Source organism: Uloborus diversus, chromosome 2 (assembly GCF_026930045.1).
Source record: "Uloborus diversus isolate 005 chromosome 2, Udiv.v.3.1, whole genome shotgun sequence".
In the NCBI taxonomy this organism is placed as follows: domain Eukaryota; kingdom Metazoa; phylum Arthropoda; class Arachnida; order Araneae; family Uloboridae; genus Uloborus; species Uloborus diversus.
Window position 1 is genome coordinate 1,389,375 of NC_072732.1, and position 13,186 is coordinate 1,402,560.

The window sequence follows — 13,186 nt, forward strand, 5'->3', positions numbered from 1 at the left end:
AGATACAAAAAAAAAAAAACTATTGTACACATGGCAGGGTTTAAGCTGGGTTCAAAAGTTCTTCAGCATAAAAGCTAAAACTGTGGAAAAAGTTTAAGCAAGTGCTAAAATAATATATATTTTCATATCTTTCTAAACACCCCAATGTGTTTCATCTCCAGTTTGAAAATAAAATTTTTGTTTCATCTATGACATCTTTAAAAAAGTGCAGCAGTTTTTTTTTAACGTAAAATAAAAAAAGAAACTACATGTTTGGTTTCTAGAATGTTACACTCCCTTCCTCCCAATAATGCAGTTATTGAGGGGGACATAATTCCAGAAGACTAAGCATTGTTGAACTGAATAGTGATTTAAAAATCTTGGCTTAATATTTAAAAAAAGATTAAATTGAGTATCGCCATGCTGCTTTCTCTCTTGAATCATAAGTTTTTTTTTTTTAATAATTTATTTTTTGTTGGAGCAAAATAGTGAGAATGCTTTGCTTATTTTCGCAATTCAGATAGTGTTTTCTCATTTTGCGAAAACTGGGACCGTAGTGGAAACCCTGACACATGGTCTTGAGCATGGGCGGATTTATGGGGGGTCAGAGGGGGGCAATGCCCCCCCCCAGTTTTGGGAGGACTTTATGTAGTAACAACACATCTTTCAAAAATTTAAAAAAAAAATCATGATTTTTTCTTCTTTGAAAAGGAAATTAAAGTTTATTTTTTCTTTTAAACTTAAAATAGCCGTTTCTTACAAAGTTTGAACAATACTGTACAGCTGTATAATCTACTACTCAATTTCAGAGGCTGGAAAGTGCAAATTATTAATAGGTTCTAAAATCCCTGAAAAGAATTGGCGCAGTATAGCCTACAAGGACTCTTGAACCAAAAACCCAATCTAACTAACCAAACCTTGAAAATAATTAGACAAGTCTTTGAAACTCCTAAGCAAAGTGTGCTTCAATTTTATTTCTTATCAAGTTTATAAATTAAGAATCGTTCAAATGGGTAGTATGTTACTCTCTTGATAAATATTCTCTAAATCTGTGCACCATTTCTTTTCAAGCATTAACTTGCATCACAAAGCACTTTTAAAGCTTAAAACTTAAAAAAAAAAAATTATTTGCCTATTATTTCTAATCAACCCTTATAAGACTTCAAAATGCAGAATTTTATATCCAATTTAGATAATTTCCTCCGGGGGAGTAACCCCCGGGCCCCCTAAAACTGGAGATGTTCTATATCCCACTTAAAAGGGAGCACTGCGTTACCCTCTTAATACCAGCCCCCTCTCTTTTAAGGTCAATTTAAAAGGACAGTATGATTACACACAGTAATGAAAACGACACACAAAAAAAGAGTAAAAGCATGTTCTTATGCATCACAGGAAAACTGACCAAAACATGGGGAGGGGGGGGGGGGCAATTAAAAATGTGCTCCAAAAAAAAAAAAAAAAATCCTGCCCCCCCCCCCCCCCCAAGAACTCAGTCCTAAATCCGCCTATGGTCTTGAGGCGAAATGGGATGCTATCCCTCTTTTAACGATTTGATTATACTACCGTGTGCAGGTAAAGGGCAGTAACTACAAATTTTTCATTTTTCATTTTTGTCATCTACTGTACGATATCTTTATTGTACAAGCTCGCTTATTTGGTTTCCGCTGCAAAAAAAGGCGCGAAAAAGACGTCCAATTCCAACATTTCCCTATTGTTTGCATTGAATCCGAAACGCGTTTCTTCAAATATCTCCAAAACTCATTTCTACAGATACTGCCGTTTACCTGCACACGGCAGTATAGGTCTTTAAGCAAGTATTTGTGTCTCAGATGGTACTGAATTAAACCAGGAAGACTGATAGACCAAGATGGTATGAAGATTCCATGAAGTGAACCATCCAAGGAGTTATAAAAAATAAAGTGGCATGCTTAAAATAGTAAAGTAAGACAAAACAACGTTAGAAGAAGCGCAAATTTTTAAATTACAGCAGACACGTGTTTCGGCGTTCCCTGTAACGCCGAAACACGTGTCTGCTGTAATTTACAAATTTGCGCTTCTTCTAACGTTGTTTTGTCTTACTTTACTGTTCAGCACAAAGGTATTTATTTATCTTATGCTTAAAATGTGTAAAATGTGCTGAAAACTCGTGTGCCGGTGTGGACAGCGATGATGATGAGGCAGCATTAATATGTAAACTTTGTGAACAGTCTTAAATTACCGATTCAATAAAAATGTTTATTTTTTAAGGAATAATTGGCGTAATCTGTGCTACGAATTAAATTTTTTTTGTATAAACATTTTAAAATATTTTTCCATGTTAATTTTAATTTTCTGTTATAACTTAGTTCGAGTCTAAAATGATCTTGCAGGACAATATAAATTTAGATTTAAAATGAATACAGTAGAAGACCGTTATAATGCACACCTTGGGACCAGAGCTTTTGCGTTATATAGATCATTTCACAAATTTTGAAACTAATATTAAGAATATATCTCTATATTAGCACTTCAGAATGAGTTTTATCTGCAATGAGTGTTAAAGCACCAATATTACAATGAGTTATTCACAAATAAATATGTTTCACAATCAAAATCCTGCACTTCTGCTAGCTTCTTGGTTTGCATAACAGCTGCATTTTCAAGAGCCATCTGGTATTTTCTGTTCACTGTGAGTACTCATTTTCAATTTAAAAGCTTTGAAATAAGATGGAGAAGATGAGAAACTGTTTCAAAATTTGATTTGCCTTACAATTTTAGTGCTTGCAAAGCAAAACAGAGGGATTTTTTTAAACTTCAAAGCCTATTGTTTACTTCTGAAAAGTGGTGCGTTTTATAGAGAATTGCGTTATATAGGTCGGCGTTATAACGGTCTTCTACTGTATTCCATTCCATTCCAGGTTTCCCCACATAGAAAGTAAAAACGGGTCAAGTATATCGTACCTTTGGCTGGATAACTGCCATCCTTCATAAATTCTATTCCTAATTCTTTTTCACTTTCGGATTCTTTTTCTTTAATTAATGATAATAACTTACCTGTAAGAATACAAAGAAAGTAAGAATAAATAATCATAACTACAATTACATTATTTAAAAAAAAAAAGTTTTTGCACATGATACTAACATATGCAATATCGGCTATTCTCACTTCAGTGGCTTTAAGGAAAAGGTTACTTCATTTCCAAAAAAAAGTTTGTTAAGAATCAACATAAAACCATCTTACATCATCAAAATTTCTTTTCAGAAATGATACTCTTCCCAATCAAACCACATAACACGGCAGCCTCTCGATGGTCAATTCGTTTTTCGCATAAATCGAAACTAGTTGAATTCAATAAATAAACAGAAAAATCCGATTAAAAATTTGCAGATTTTTCTTTCTTTCTTCTTTTTTAGAAAAAAAGGAAAAATCACTACTAGCATTTTTTCCAAACCTAGAGTTCGAAAACATTTGGTAAAAAAAAGATTACCACATTTGAAACTTTAACAAAATGTTCTCTTTTTTAGTTGTTTATTAATCAAATGTTCTTACTTTTGAAGTTACAATTGAATTACGCTGATTGGGCTATAAAAAAAGTGCTTATTTGTAGAGTGTATGAAATTATTTGACTTGCATATATTTAAAATATATTACTCCACAATTTGTAAACAATTAAGAGAAGATCTAATGACACACATCCCTAAACATTTATTTACTAATCTAAATAACTTCGAACTACAGTAAACTTCCAATTATCCGCGGAATAGGGTGGTATGGTAACCGTAGATAATCCAAAACTAGGTAAAAACAATGCTAGAGTATGCAATAGCTTAAAAATATCAAGAACAATTGCATACATTTAAACAAAGCTAAAATAATAACATAAAATCGCAAATTGTTTCAAACATATTTTTTTAATATTTTAAGCTGATTTCTAGGAATGAACCTAGACTTCACTCAACTAAAAAAAACTTTTTAACAAAGTAGCTAATACACTTTTTTTCCCATTAAAACAATTCTTTAACAGCTTTCAAAACGAAAAAATAATAATTAAAATTAATAAGGTCATTAAAATAAATACATCATTATCAAAAAAAAAAATCGTCTTTTTTTTCCCCTGTTGCCAAAAATAATTTTTTAAATGAATTAATGCACTTACCAAAATAAAAAAAAACAATAAAATGTAAAAACAACAAGTTTGTTCGAATCGGACTATTCATTCAAAAGTTATTGGGGGGGGGGGGGGGGACAGACCGACAGACATTTTCCCCATCTCAATACCCTACTTCCCAATTTTTTAATATTTGATATTTATTTAATCACTTTATTTATTTTTGATTTTTTTTTCTTTTTCGCGATATATTTTTAAGGTGCATTAAGCCTTCTTTCATGCTTTTTTCTTCTTTCTCTGACTTTCACTGGGAAAGTAATCTAAAAAGGATCGTTCATTGTTGCAAACAGATCACCGACTCACGCGAGCAAATCGTGCAAACTGATTACCTGCAACCTGCAAAAGATGAAAACCTCAAAGTCTAGTTCAAACTGTGGAACTTGCGGTCCAGTTCAAGACTGGTCCAGTCACTTGTTTACGCACTTAAGTAGGGCAGAGCTAAAATTCAGTAAGTAGTGTAGATTTTAGGCAGTAAGTAGTGTTAGATGTAAAAATTAGGTTTTTCTCGTCAGATTTCGGTAGGTTTGATGTCATTGGAAGGTAGGGGGGAAAAAAAAGAAATGATAATGTCTAAAAATATATTTTTCACTAGTTAAGTTAAAATGTGTTCATTGTTAATCATCAACAAAATTTTTTTTCAACTGTGAAAGGTCCCGGATAAGCTGCCCACGGATAATTGGGAGTTTACTGTACTTATAACAACTTCACTGTAACTTGCACTGTTTACAATATTTTATCATTATTGATTAAGAGTTTGATCCATATCATTTATTCTTCTGTTCAAAATACATTTTTACTCCTTGCAGATTAAGTGGAAGATTAAAAAATACCTTATCTTAATTTTTTTTTCAAATTTTATTTATTTATTTATTGACAGGAAGAGAGGATTCTATGATCTACATATTTTTTTTTGTTTGTTTATGCTCGGGTTTACTTACATAAAGTTCCTGTTTGAAAACGTACCCCAAAATTCATTTTCTTAATAGGATTGAGAAATATACAGAAAAATTTGTAAAACATAACAAAACAAACAATGAATTTTAACGCTTATGGTTTTAGAACAAAATATGCTAAAATAATGTATGATATACTGTTGTAAAATATTAAATTTCACTTTTGTTAAGATGTTCATCATTCAGTTCCTGTGGTGGTTTAAAAATGACCACTTCAACAGTGCTTTAAGCATTTAGTATATTTTACTAGAAGCAGTTCTTACATACCATCTGGTGAGCAGTTTTAAGAGGGGCTCTTAATCTTCAATAGGGATTGATAAACTGACTAGGATTAGCCTAGCCGGGCCCAGAGCCTGCTGCTTGTATTCACTTTTGTTTTTGAATAAAATAAATCTGGATTACTTTGAACTTAATTTTTTAAGATGCATTCATTTTGAATTATAAAAGAAATCTTTTGAAAAACATAGAAATTTAAAAACGGCACACAAACCACATCTGGTAAATTATACTTTACAAAAATAGAAAAGAGCTCACATTCTAATTCTAACACATGCTCCGTCTTCTCCTTCACCTGTTGCCTGGCAGTGGATAACTGTTCCTGAACGTTACGTAGTTCGGCAGATACCTTCTTGGCATTGGTTTGTACTTCATCTAACTGAGCTGTAAAAATACATCAAATATTTTAATGCCACGTGCCGACAGACAACGGCACGATTACAAGGAACACAGCAGAATGAATATCAGTTGCTCCCCCAAAGGCGTGATGAGATAAATAACCAAAAAGAATCCATATCACCGACTTAGTCCAGAAGCTGTTTTCGGTCACAGACGAATTCAAAAATAATACAGCAAAAGGGTTAGTCCAGGTATTTATTTTTTTTTACGAGACTCCCTTTTTGTGCACTTTGGGGCAATTTATTGAATTTTGCAAACTTCATTTTAAGAAAATAGTTATTACTGATATTTGCAATAAAAACAGAATAATAGTTAAATGTAAATTTACTCAAAATGCACTAAAATTTTGAGCAATGTTTGTTACATAGTTTATGTGAACATTTTTCATAATTTTCTGTGACTTTTGTGAAAGGATTTGTAATACAGTGAAGCACCGTTTATCCATTTTTAACAATTATATAGATTTTAAATTGGTCCTTGTAGAGTCTAATACACATTAACGTGTACCTATTATACATTTCTTCACTTACATGCTTTTTCCATGCCAGGGGCCAATCCAGGATATTTTTCTCGCTACCTATTTTTGTGAAAGTATTGCATCATTCTATTTTTGTAAAAGTTTTTTTTTATCAGCATTGTTTTTGTAAACTTTTAGAGGCATCCTATTTTTGTAAAAGAGAAGTAGAACAAAGTGAAATTTTACGGGAGCTAAAAACCTAAGAAGCACCGAAAATACCATCATAATTTCAGCTTAATGGGCTATGTACTGTGTACAATTTGCAAATTATGAGAAAATGGTTCCCCAAAACATGTTAAAAGATTGCGATAATATTGCATAAATGCACTTTGGAGAGAAATGGCTAAAAATTAGTTAAAATACCACAAAAAGGTTGCTATTTAAGCGATTGTACATATAAACCTGCTTAGAATTTATTTTATAAGTAAATTTTGTTTTAAACAGAGAAACAAATTTTATATTTTAAAATGCGAATTTTTGCGAAATTTTCGATGTTTTTGTGAAGCTACCTGATTTTACTATTTGATTTTTGTGAAAGTACCTATTTCAAAGCAATATTTTTGTGAAGGTACCGAAAAACGGTAGCAAAATCAGCCTGTATTGGGCCCTGTAGTCCCTTCAAAAACGTATAAAGGGTGCTTCACTGTATTTATATTATTCGCCTTATCTTATGAGTTGATCATAAGATTTTTACTGTCACAGTAACATTTAAAAGCAAAGTTATTATCTTTGCATTTCAATTGCTTTTTAAAAGAGATAATTCACCTTCTGACAAGTAGAGATAACATTATTGCAAGCTATTTAACCTGGTTTTTATTTAGTGATTATTAAAGGGCACGATTCATTCACTTAGGGAAATTTTTTGAAATCATTATAATATGAACATTTGGGCATTTACTCAATTTCAGAAATAAAATGAAGGAGTTTTGAAAGAGTAAAATGAGATTTTGGAGGAGAACTAATCGGCTGTCATTAAATGTCACTTTTTTCATCATATTTGACAACTTTCCCCCTTTATTACAAAGTGTCATACTTCACCTAACTCCTCCTCCTGTCACATGTCATTTTTTACAAACATTGTTACAATAACTGTGTGGTGTGTTACTCTTTGTCCCCCTCTCTCTTCCCTTTTGTCAATTTCATGAGCCCGTCTCCTCCTCAAGGCATGACATCACTTGTGGATGATCCTTTTTTACAATATCATAACTTTCATTTACAAAGCAATTGTTTTTTTTTTTTAACACAATCACTTAATATAGTACATCGACTTATGTATTTTTAAATATTTAAATAATAACTAGCTGCGTGCCCGGCGTTGCACGGGCTACCTAAAAAATGTAAGAGCAGTCCAGTTGATGCTTTTGTAGTACACTGACACTAGTTTCTAACGCGTTAAGGAATAACTAAATGCGCGTAAAGCAAGGTTTGCAAAACACCAGTAAAACATATTTTTGCCAAAACACCTCATCAACGTTAATAATCGTTATCAATGATACAAGTTATGAGTACATTTTCAGTCAGCACAAAAGGGGAAAATATATGCATTATCAACTATAATCCTTACTCACGTTAAACTGAATTACATCTGATAGTCTATATCGGAAATATTTATGCACAATAACAATCCGCTTTTTACATAAAATAGTCTACTACCCGGCGTTGCCCGGGTGTTTATTAATGCAACATACCACTCAGATAAATATTTGGATGGATTCTATCCACATGGTCGTACAAGAATTACATCAATCCGTTTTCCAGGTACAAACCCTCAAATAACATGTAAATCACTCATTTACTTTACGACTTGCACGGTCCTCCTCGAAAATGAAAGTTATGTCATGTGACGCGTATTTAACAATCAGGCTTGAACAAAAAAAAAAAAAAAACAGCAAAATTTTGCTGCAGATTACGGCAAAATAATCGAAAAGTAAACAACTTAAACACCCTGATTACAGGAAAAGCCTCAAAACAAAAACAAGAATTTTACCTGAGCATATTCGAGAAAAAAAATGGCAACAGATCTTTCATCTCAATGATTTTCTTTATGCTATACATTTTAATAAAAGCATTGTTGCGGAAAGTGGAGATGAAGCACTGAATAATAATTTGAACGGAGGAAAGCCTTCGAAAAATACGGATTTTATTTTGAAATCTAAGAGTCATAATTAATAATTTTTAATTGATATCTCCGCTAATTATTATCGGAGGATTATGTTAAATAGCCAAACATGAAGACGGGAGGATGACGAATCCATCGATACCTGGTTCGATGGTCAGTTCACTGTCGGTCGGGAGAAGAAGCTTGGACATAGATAGATAGATAGATAGATACTCAGATTTTATATGTATAAGATTAGACAACCTGACTCTTGCTGCTGAGAGTGTGGAGGAGAGAAAAACAAAAACCACAAAACTTGAAAAAATAGCCAATCACCAGCATGATTTATTACACTTATGAAATGTCTTAGTCTTCCAATAACATTTTCACCTTCAACTTTTATGACTTAACTATAACAATGGATTTGTAAAGCCTATCTTTATGAACAATAAATGCACAAAATTACTACATTAAAATCGCCCGGGTGACAAAGTTAGTTTTCGATCTAAGTATTTTAAGTTACTGTCACAGAGGAAGATTATGTAGTCTTGAACTGAAAAAGAAGGAGTTTTGAAGGAGTTAAACCCCCAAAATGAAGGAGTTTGAAGGGCCCTTCAAAAAATTTTCCTAAATGAAGGAGTATTGGAAGAGTTTTGAAGAAGCGTACGAACCCTGTCACATTAGCCATTTTCACTTTCCTAGGCAATTTTTAATCTCTTCAAAATCAATGACACAAAATTATCTGGGCTCTGATCCTCAGCCTAGATGCATATACTCTTCTCTCAGAATGAAGCATTTTTCTTTTGAGACCATTTCAATTAATATGCAAGTTCTGTGGAAACTATCGATCTGTTACAAACATTGTACGTTTTGGCATGCAGTGAAGCACCGTTTATACGTTAATCTTTTATACGCTTTTTAATTTGGTCCCTGTCGAGTTTAATACATACTAGCTGCAAAACCCGGCGTTGCTCGGGTTAAAATACATTGCACGTTTAATGGTACATAAAATTTTTAAGAATTCTCTTTTTAACGTAGATAATATAGATTTCTATTTTAAATATTGAGAGACTTAGTTGACTATTAAACATGTGATGCATAGAGAGTATAACAAATTAATTAACTAATTCCTTAATTGAAATTGAAATAATTATAAGTTAAAATATGAAACATCTTAGTAAATTGAAAAGTTATGTTTTATTTTCATAATTATTTACATAGTATATTGAACATACAACATATGACAAATCATATATGACAGATCATTCTGGAAATTTCTAGAACATTCTATGTAGATTATAACGTTCACAGACGTTTTGGAACTTTCTAGATCATTCTAGAACCTTTTAGAACTTTCTAAGTCATTCTGGAAATTTCTAGAACATTCTTAGTCGATTGTAGCGTTTGCGCATGTTTTGGAACTTTCTAGATCATTCTAGAAATATTGAAAATCTTCTAGAACAATCTAGATCGATTGTAACAGTTGCACACATTTTGGAGTTTTCTAGACTATTCCTACAATTTTATGAACATTCTCGTAGTTCTCATAAGTTAGAAAAGGACAGACATATACTTTTTCACATTTTTGCCACCCACAACCACCCACAGCGACCAAACTCCCTCATTCCCATCAGGAGACCAAGGGGTGCTTACCACCCCAAGCAGAAGTTGATTGGAATTGGTGGTGATAGAGAAAACCCTGTCTTTACGTACGCACATTAGCATTTTATATATATATATATTAAGATTAATGTATCCTGCTATACGTTTTTTTTCATTTGTACGCTTTTTTCATACAATCCCTTCCAAAACGTATAATCGGTGCTTCACTCTATTATGTTTTGAGTGATAGAATAATAAATGAATACAAAAATAACTTTAATGACGTACCTCTGACTTGCAACAACTCCACATCAACTACTTTTTTGTTGTCTCTGGTTTCACTCAGGACTTCTGTCAAAAACGAAAATAAGTATTAATTTATAGTATTTAAGAGATAGAAAATATCACGATTGAAGAAACATCCGCAAAAGAGCAAACTATCTACAAGCATACAAAAAACAAAGCAATCTATTTCAAAAAAAAAAATAAAAAAAAGAAAAGAAAACATGGAAACTGCATAAGCTAGAATTTAAAGAATGGTCATTGTTATCAGAAGCTACGTTTGGAGTTGTTTAAAATACTCTTCCTACACATTGTAATATTATAATTGAGGAAAATTTCAACTTTTAAAAATCCCAAAGGCTTTTTTATTTTTGCACTCATTTAAAAAACGTTTTTTGCAAAACGATCACTATAATCATCTCTAAAAATCTGTGCATCCATTTGCTTATGAGTTCATTCGAAAATTTTCTGTGATTAATTATGTAAAAAAATTTAAGTTTTTTTTTTTTTAAATTTGGTTTTTGAAGGTTTAACATGCTGTAAACATTAGAGTAATTCATAAAATGCTTATCCAATGCACAGTTTTGTCAAATAGGTTATCCTAATTGCACAAAGTATTACTTTAAAGCGGTATCTTTAACAGAAAAAAATCCTTAGGGATTCTAATGACATGAAAACAAAAAAAAAAAAAAAAACCATCATCGAGAAAAAGCAATTTGAAGTTTTTCTTTTGCATAAGAACACATATGGAGCATGGCCTAAAACCACTCACAACTTTTTAAATATTTGAACTAAAGCAATGAAACTTTTCCCCTGTGTTCAGAATAGTTTTTTGTTTTGAAATAAGCAATAAATTTTTTTTTTTTTTTTTGATCGTTTCATCATTTTTGAGGCACTGAAACCCCTTAATAATTAATAATTTTGGATAACTATCCCACTACTTTTTAAAGCGTTTTTTAAATTTTAGACAGTAAAACTTACAATATGAGAGGGGCAGTTCTAAACAGAGAAATTGCGGCTCAAAATTACCTTAAATCACCATACTCTTTTTCCTATTTTGAATCTAGCAGTCTTGATCGTTTCGAGAAAAACATTCCCCAAAAAGCGGAAAGAATCTGACATGCATGAAATTTTAAAAATTCAAGAGCTTATATAAATATAAATAGAGGATTTAAAAAAAGTTTATCATTTTTGCCTCATTAAAATGCTTAGGCTTTTTTTTTTACAGCTTTACAGTAAAAAGATTTTAATAGCCAATATATCTGCTGTATTCATTGTTTGTAAATTATTTTTGCTATGAATATAAGGGCTGTTTAAATAATAATTATTATAAATAATTTTCAATGAAGAAGACTAAAGGTAAAAATACAACTTTTGTTTTACTCATTTACTTAATTAAAACTATATTAATCTTCTTTCCAAAACCAAAACTTTTAGCAAATATTTGTGCTATTTTACATGTAGATATGTCCAGATTTTGGGGATACATATAATTTCTGATTAAAAATAAGTTGTACTAAAATAGGAGCAAAATGAAAAATAAATGAAAATGAGGCACAGATTGTCAAGAAAATAACAGCATTTTCTTCGCAATGTGCACTTTCAATTTTCATCTTACCCTACTGATATGACTAGCTTATGAAAAACAAGGAATTATCAAGGTGAAAGCTGTAACAGCATATGTAACAAAAAAGACAATTGGAATAAAACATGAATAAACAAACGATAAAAAAATATATAGGATTAAAAAAGTTGAAATTAAGGTTTCTTATTTTAAAATATGCAAGAGTTGTTCACTAACAAACAACCATTCAAGGCATTACTTTAACAAACATCATGAGATACAAGCTACAATTAAAACGCAGCAGTACAACAAATGATTAGAATGGATGGTAAAATGATATACTGGGGTACAAAATGAGCTTTTACAGAAACACAATAGAACATGCACTTAAAAAAAAAATCTTCACGAAATGTAAGTCATGCCACTAAAAGGACAAAACAAAATAAAACTGCAATCAATTATACGTAGCTATAAAAATTTAAACAAATACAAAAACAATTAACATTTATTACTCGGCGTAATTTCAAAAAAAAAAAAAAAAGATATCTAGTATAGTATGGAAAGTAGAAACGTGCAATTACAGAAAACATACTTGCCAACCTTCGAAGAAAAAAAAAAACAGGAGATTCCACTAGAGATATATAGGTGATTAACCAGCAACATATCTTCACAACAGAATTATTAAATTATGCTTTTAAATAACATAAATACTAAATTTAAAGTGAAATGGGGATTTTTCGCAGATGTAAGCTAATTGGTAGCAGCAAGAAAAACATACTGCAAAGGAAAAACCAAATAATGAGTGAATTTGCTTAAAGTATTGTACATTATCAAGTCAGTACCAAAAGAGTAGATAGAAAAAATTTAATTACTAAAATCCGAAAAAAAAAAAAAAAAATCAATATATAATGAAAATAAAATATAAAATAAGTAGGTATAGGGTAGCACATGTGAAAATAACTTCAAACTTTCAAAATGATTGAAATATTTTCAAGATGCAGAAGGATTGAAATCTGCTGCAATTTTCGGCAAAGCACGTGCTTCGTTGAACATGCAATGTGGAAAGCTTCCAAAAAATTAATTTTTACTAAATGAGTTATTAATTGGAAAATTTTTTATTCCCTGACATTGGTAAGTCTAGAAAAGTGTGCCGCCATCTATTAGAAGAAAGTGAAACTTTTTGATGATTGACTGAAAAAACTGCAAAAAACGGGAGAAAATCGTAAAAAACGGGAAATTGGGAGATGGAAACAAAAAACGGGAGTCTCCCGTTAAAAACAGCAGAGTTGGCAAGTATGAGAAAGGTATCTTGTAGCGTCAAATACTATGGCTGCTCAAAAAATAAAACCATAATGCAAAAGAGAGGTT

At 31.3% G+C, this 13,186-nt stretch overlaps 1 protein-coding gene across 1 annotated transcript in view; it reads right to left on the reverse strand.

Moving 5' to 3' along the window:
* The window catches only part of LOC129216850 (sarcolemmal membrane-associated protein-like), a gene marked incomplete at its 5' end in the record, with an annotated part of 105,097 nt that overhangs the window by 37,960 nt on the left and 53,951 nt on the right, over positions 1-13,186 (reverse strand). The window contains 3 exon segments of the mRNA XM_054851062.1: positions 2,920-3,012; positions 5,615-5,740; positions 10,261-10,323. Coding sequence (XP_054707037.1) covers positions 2,920-3,012; positions 5,615-5,740; positions 10,261-10,323 — 282 coding nt within the window.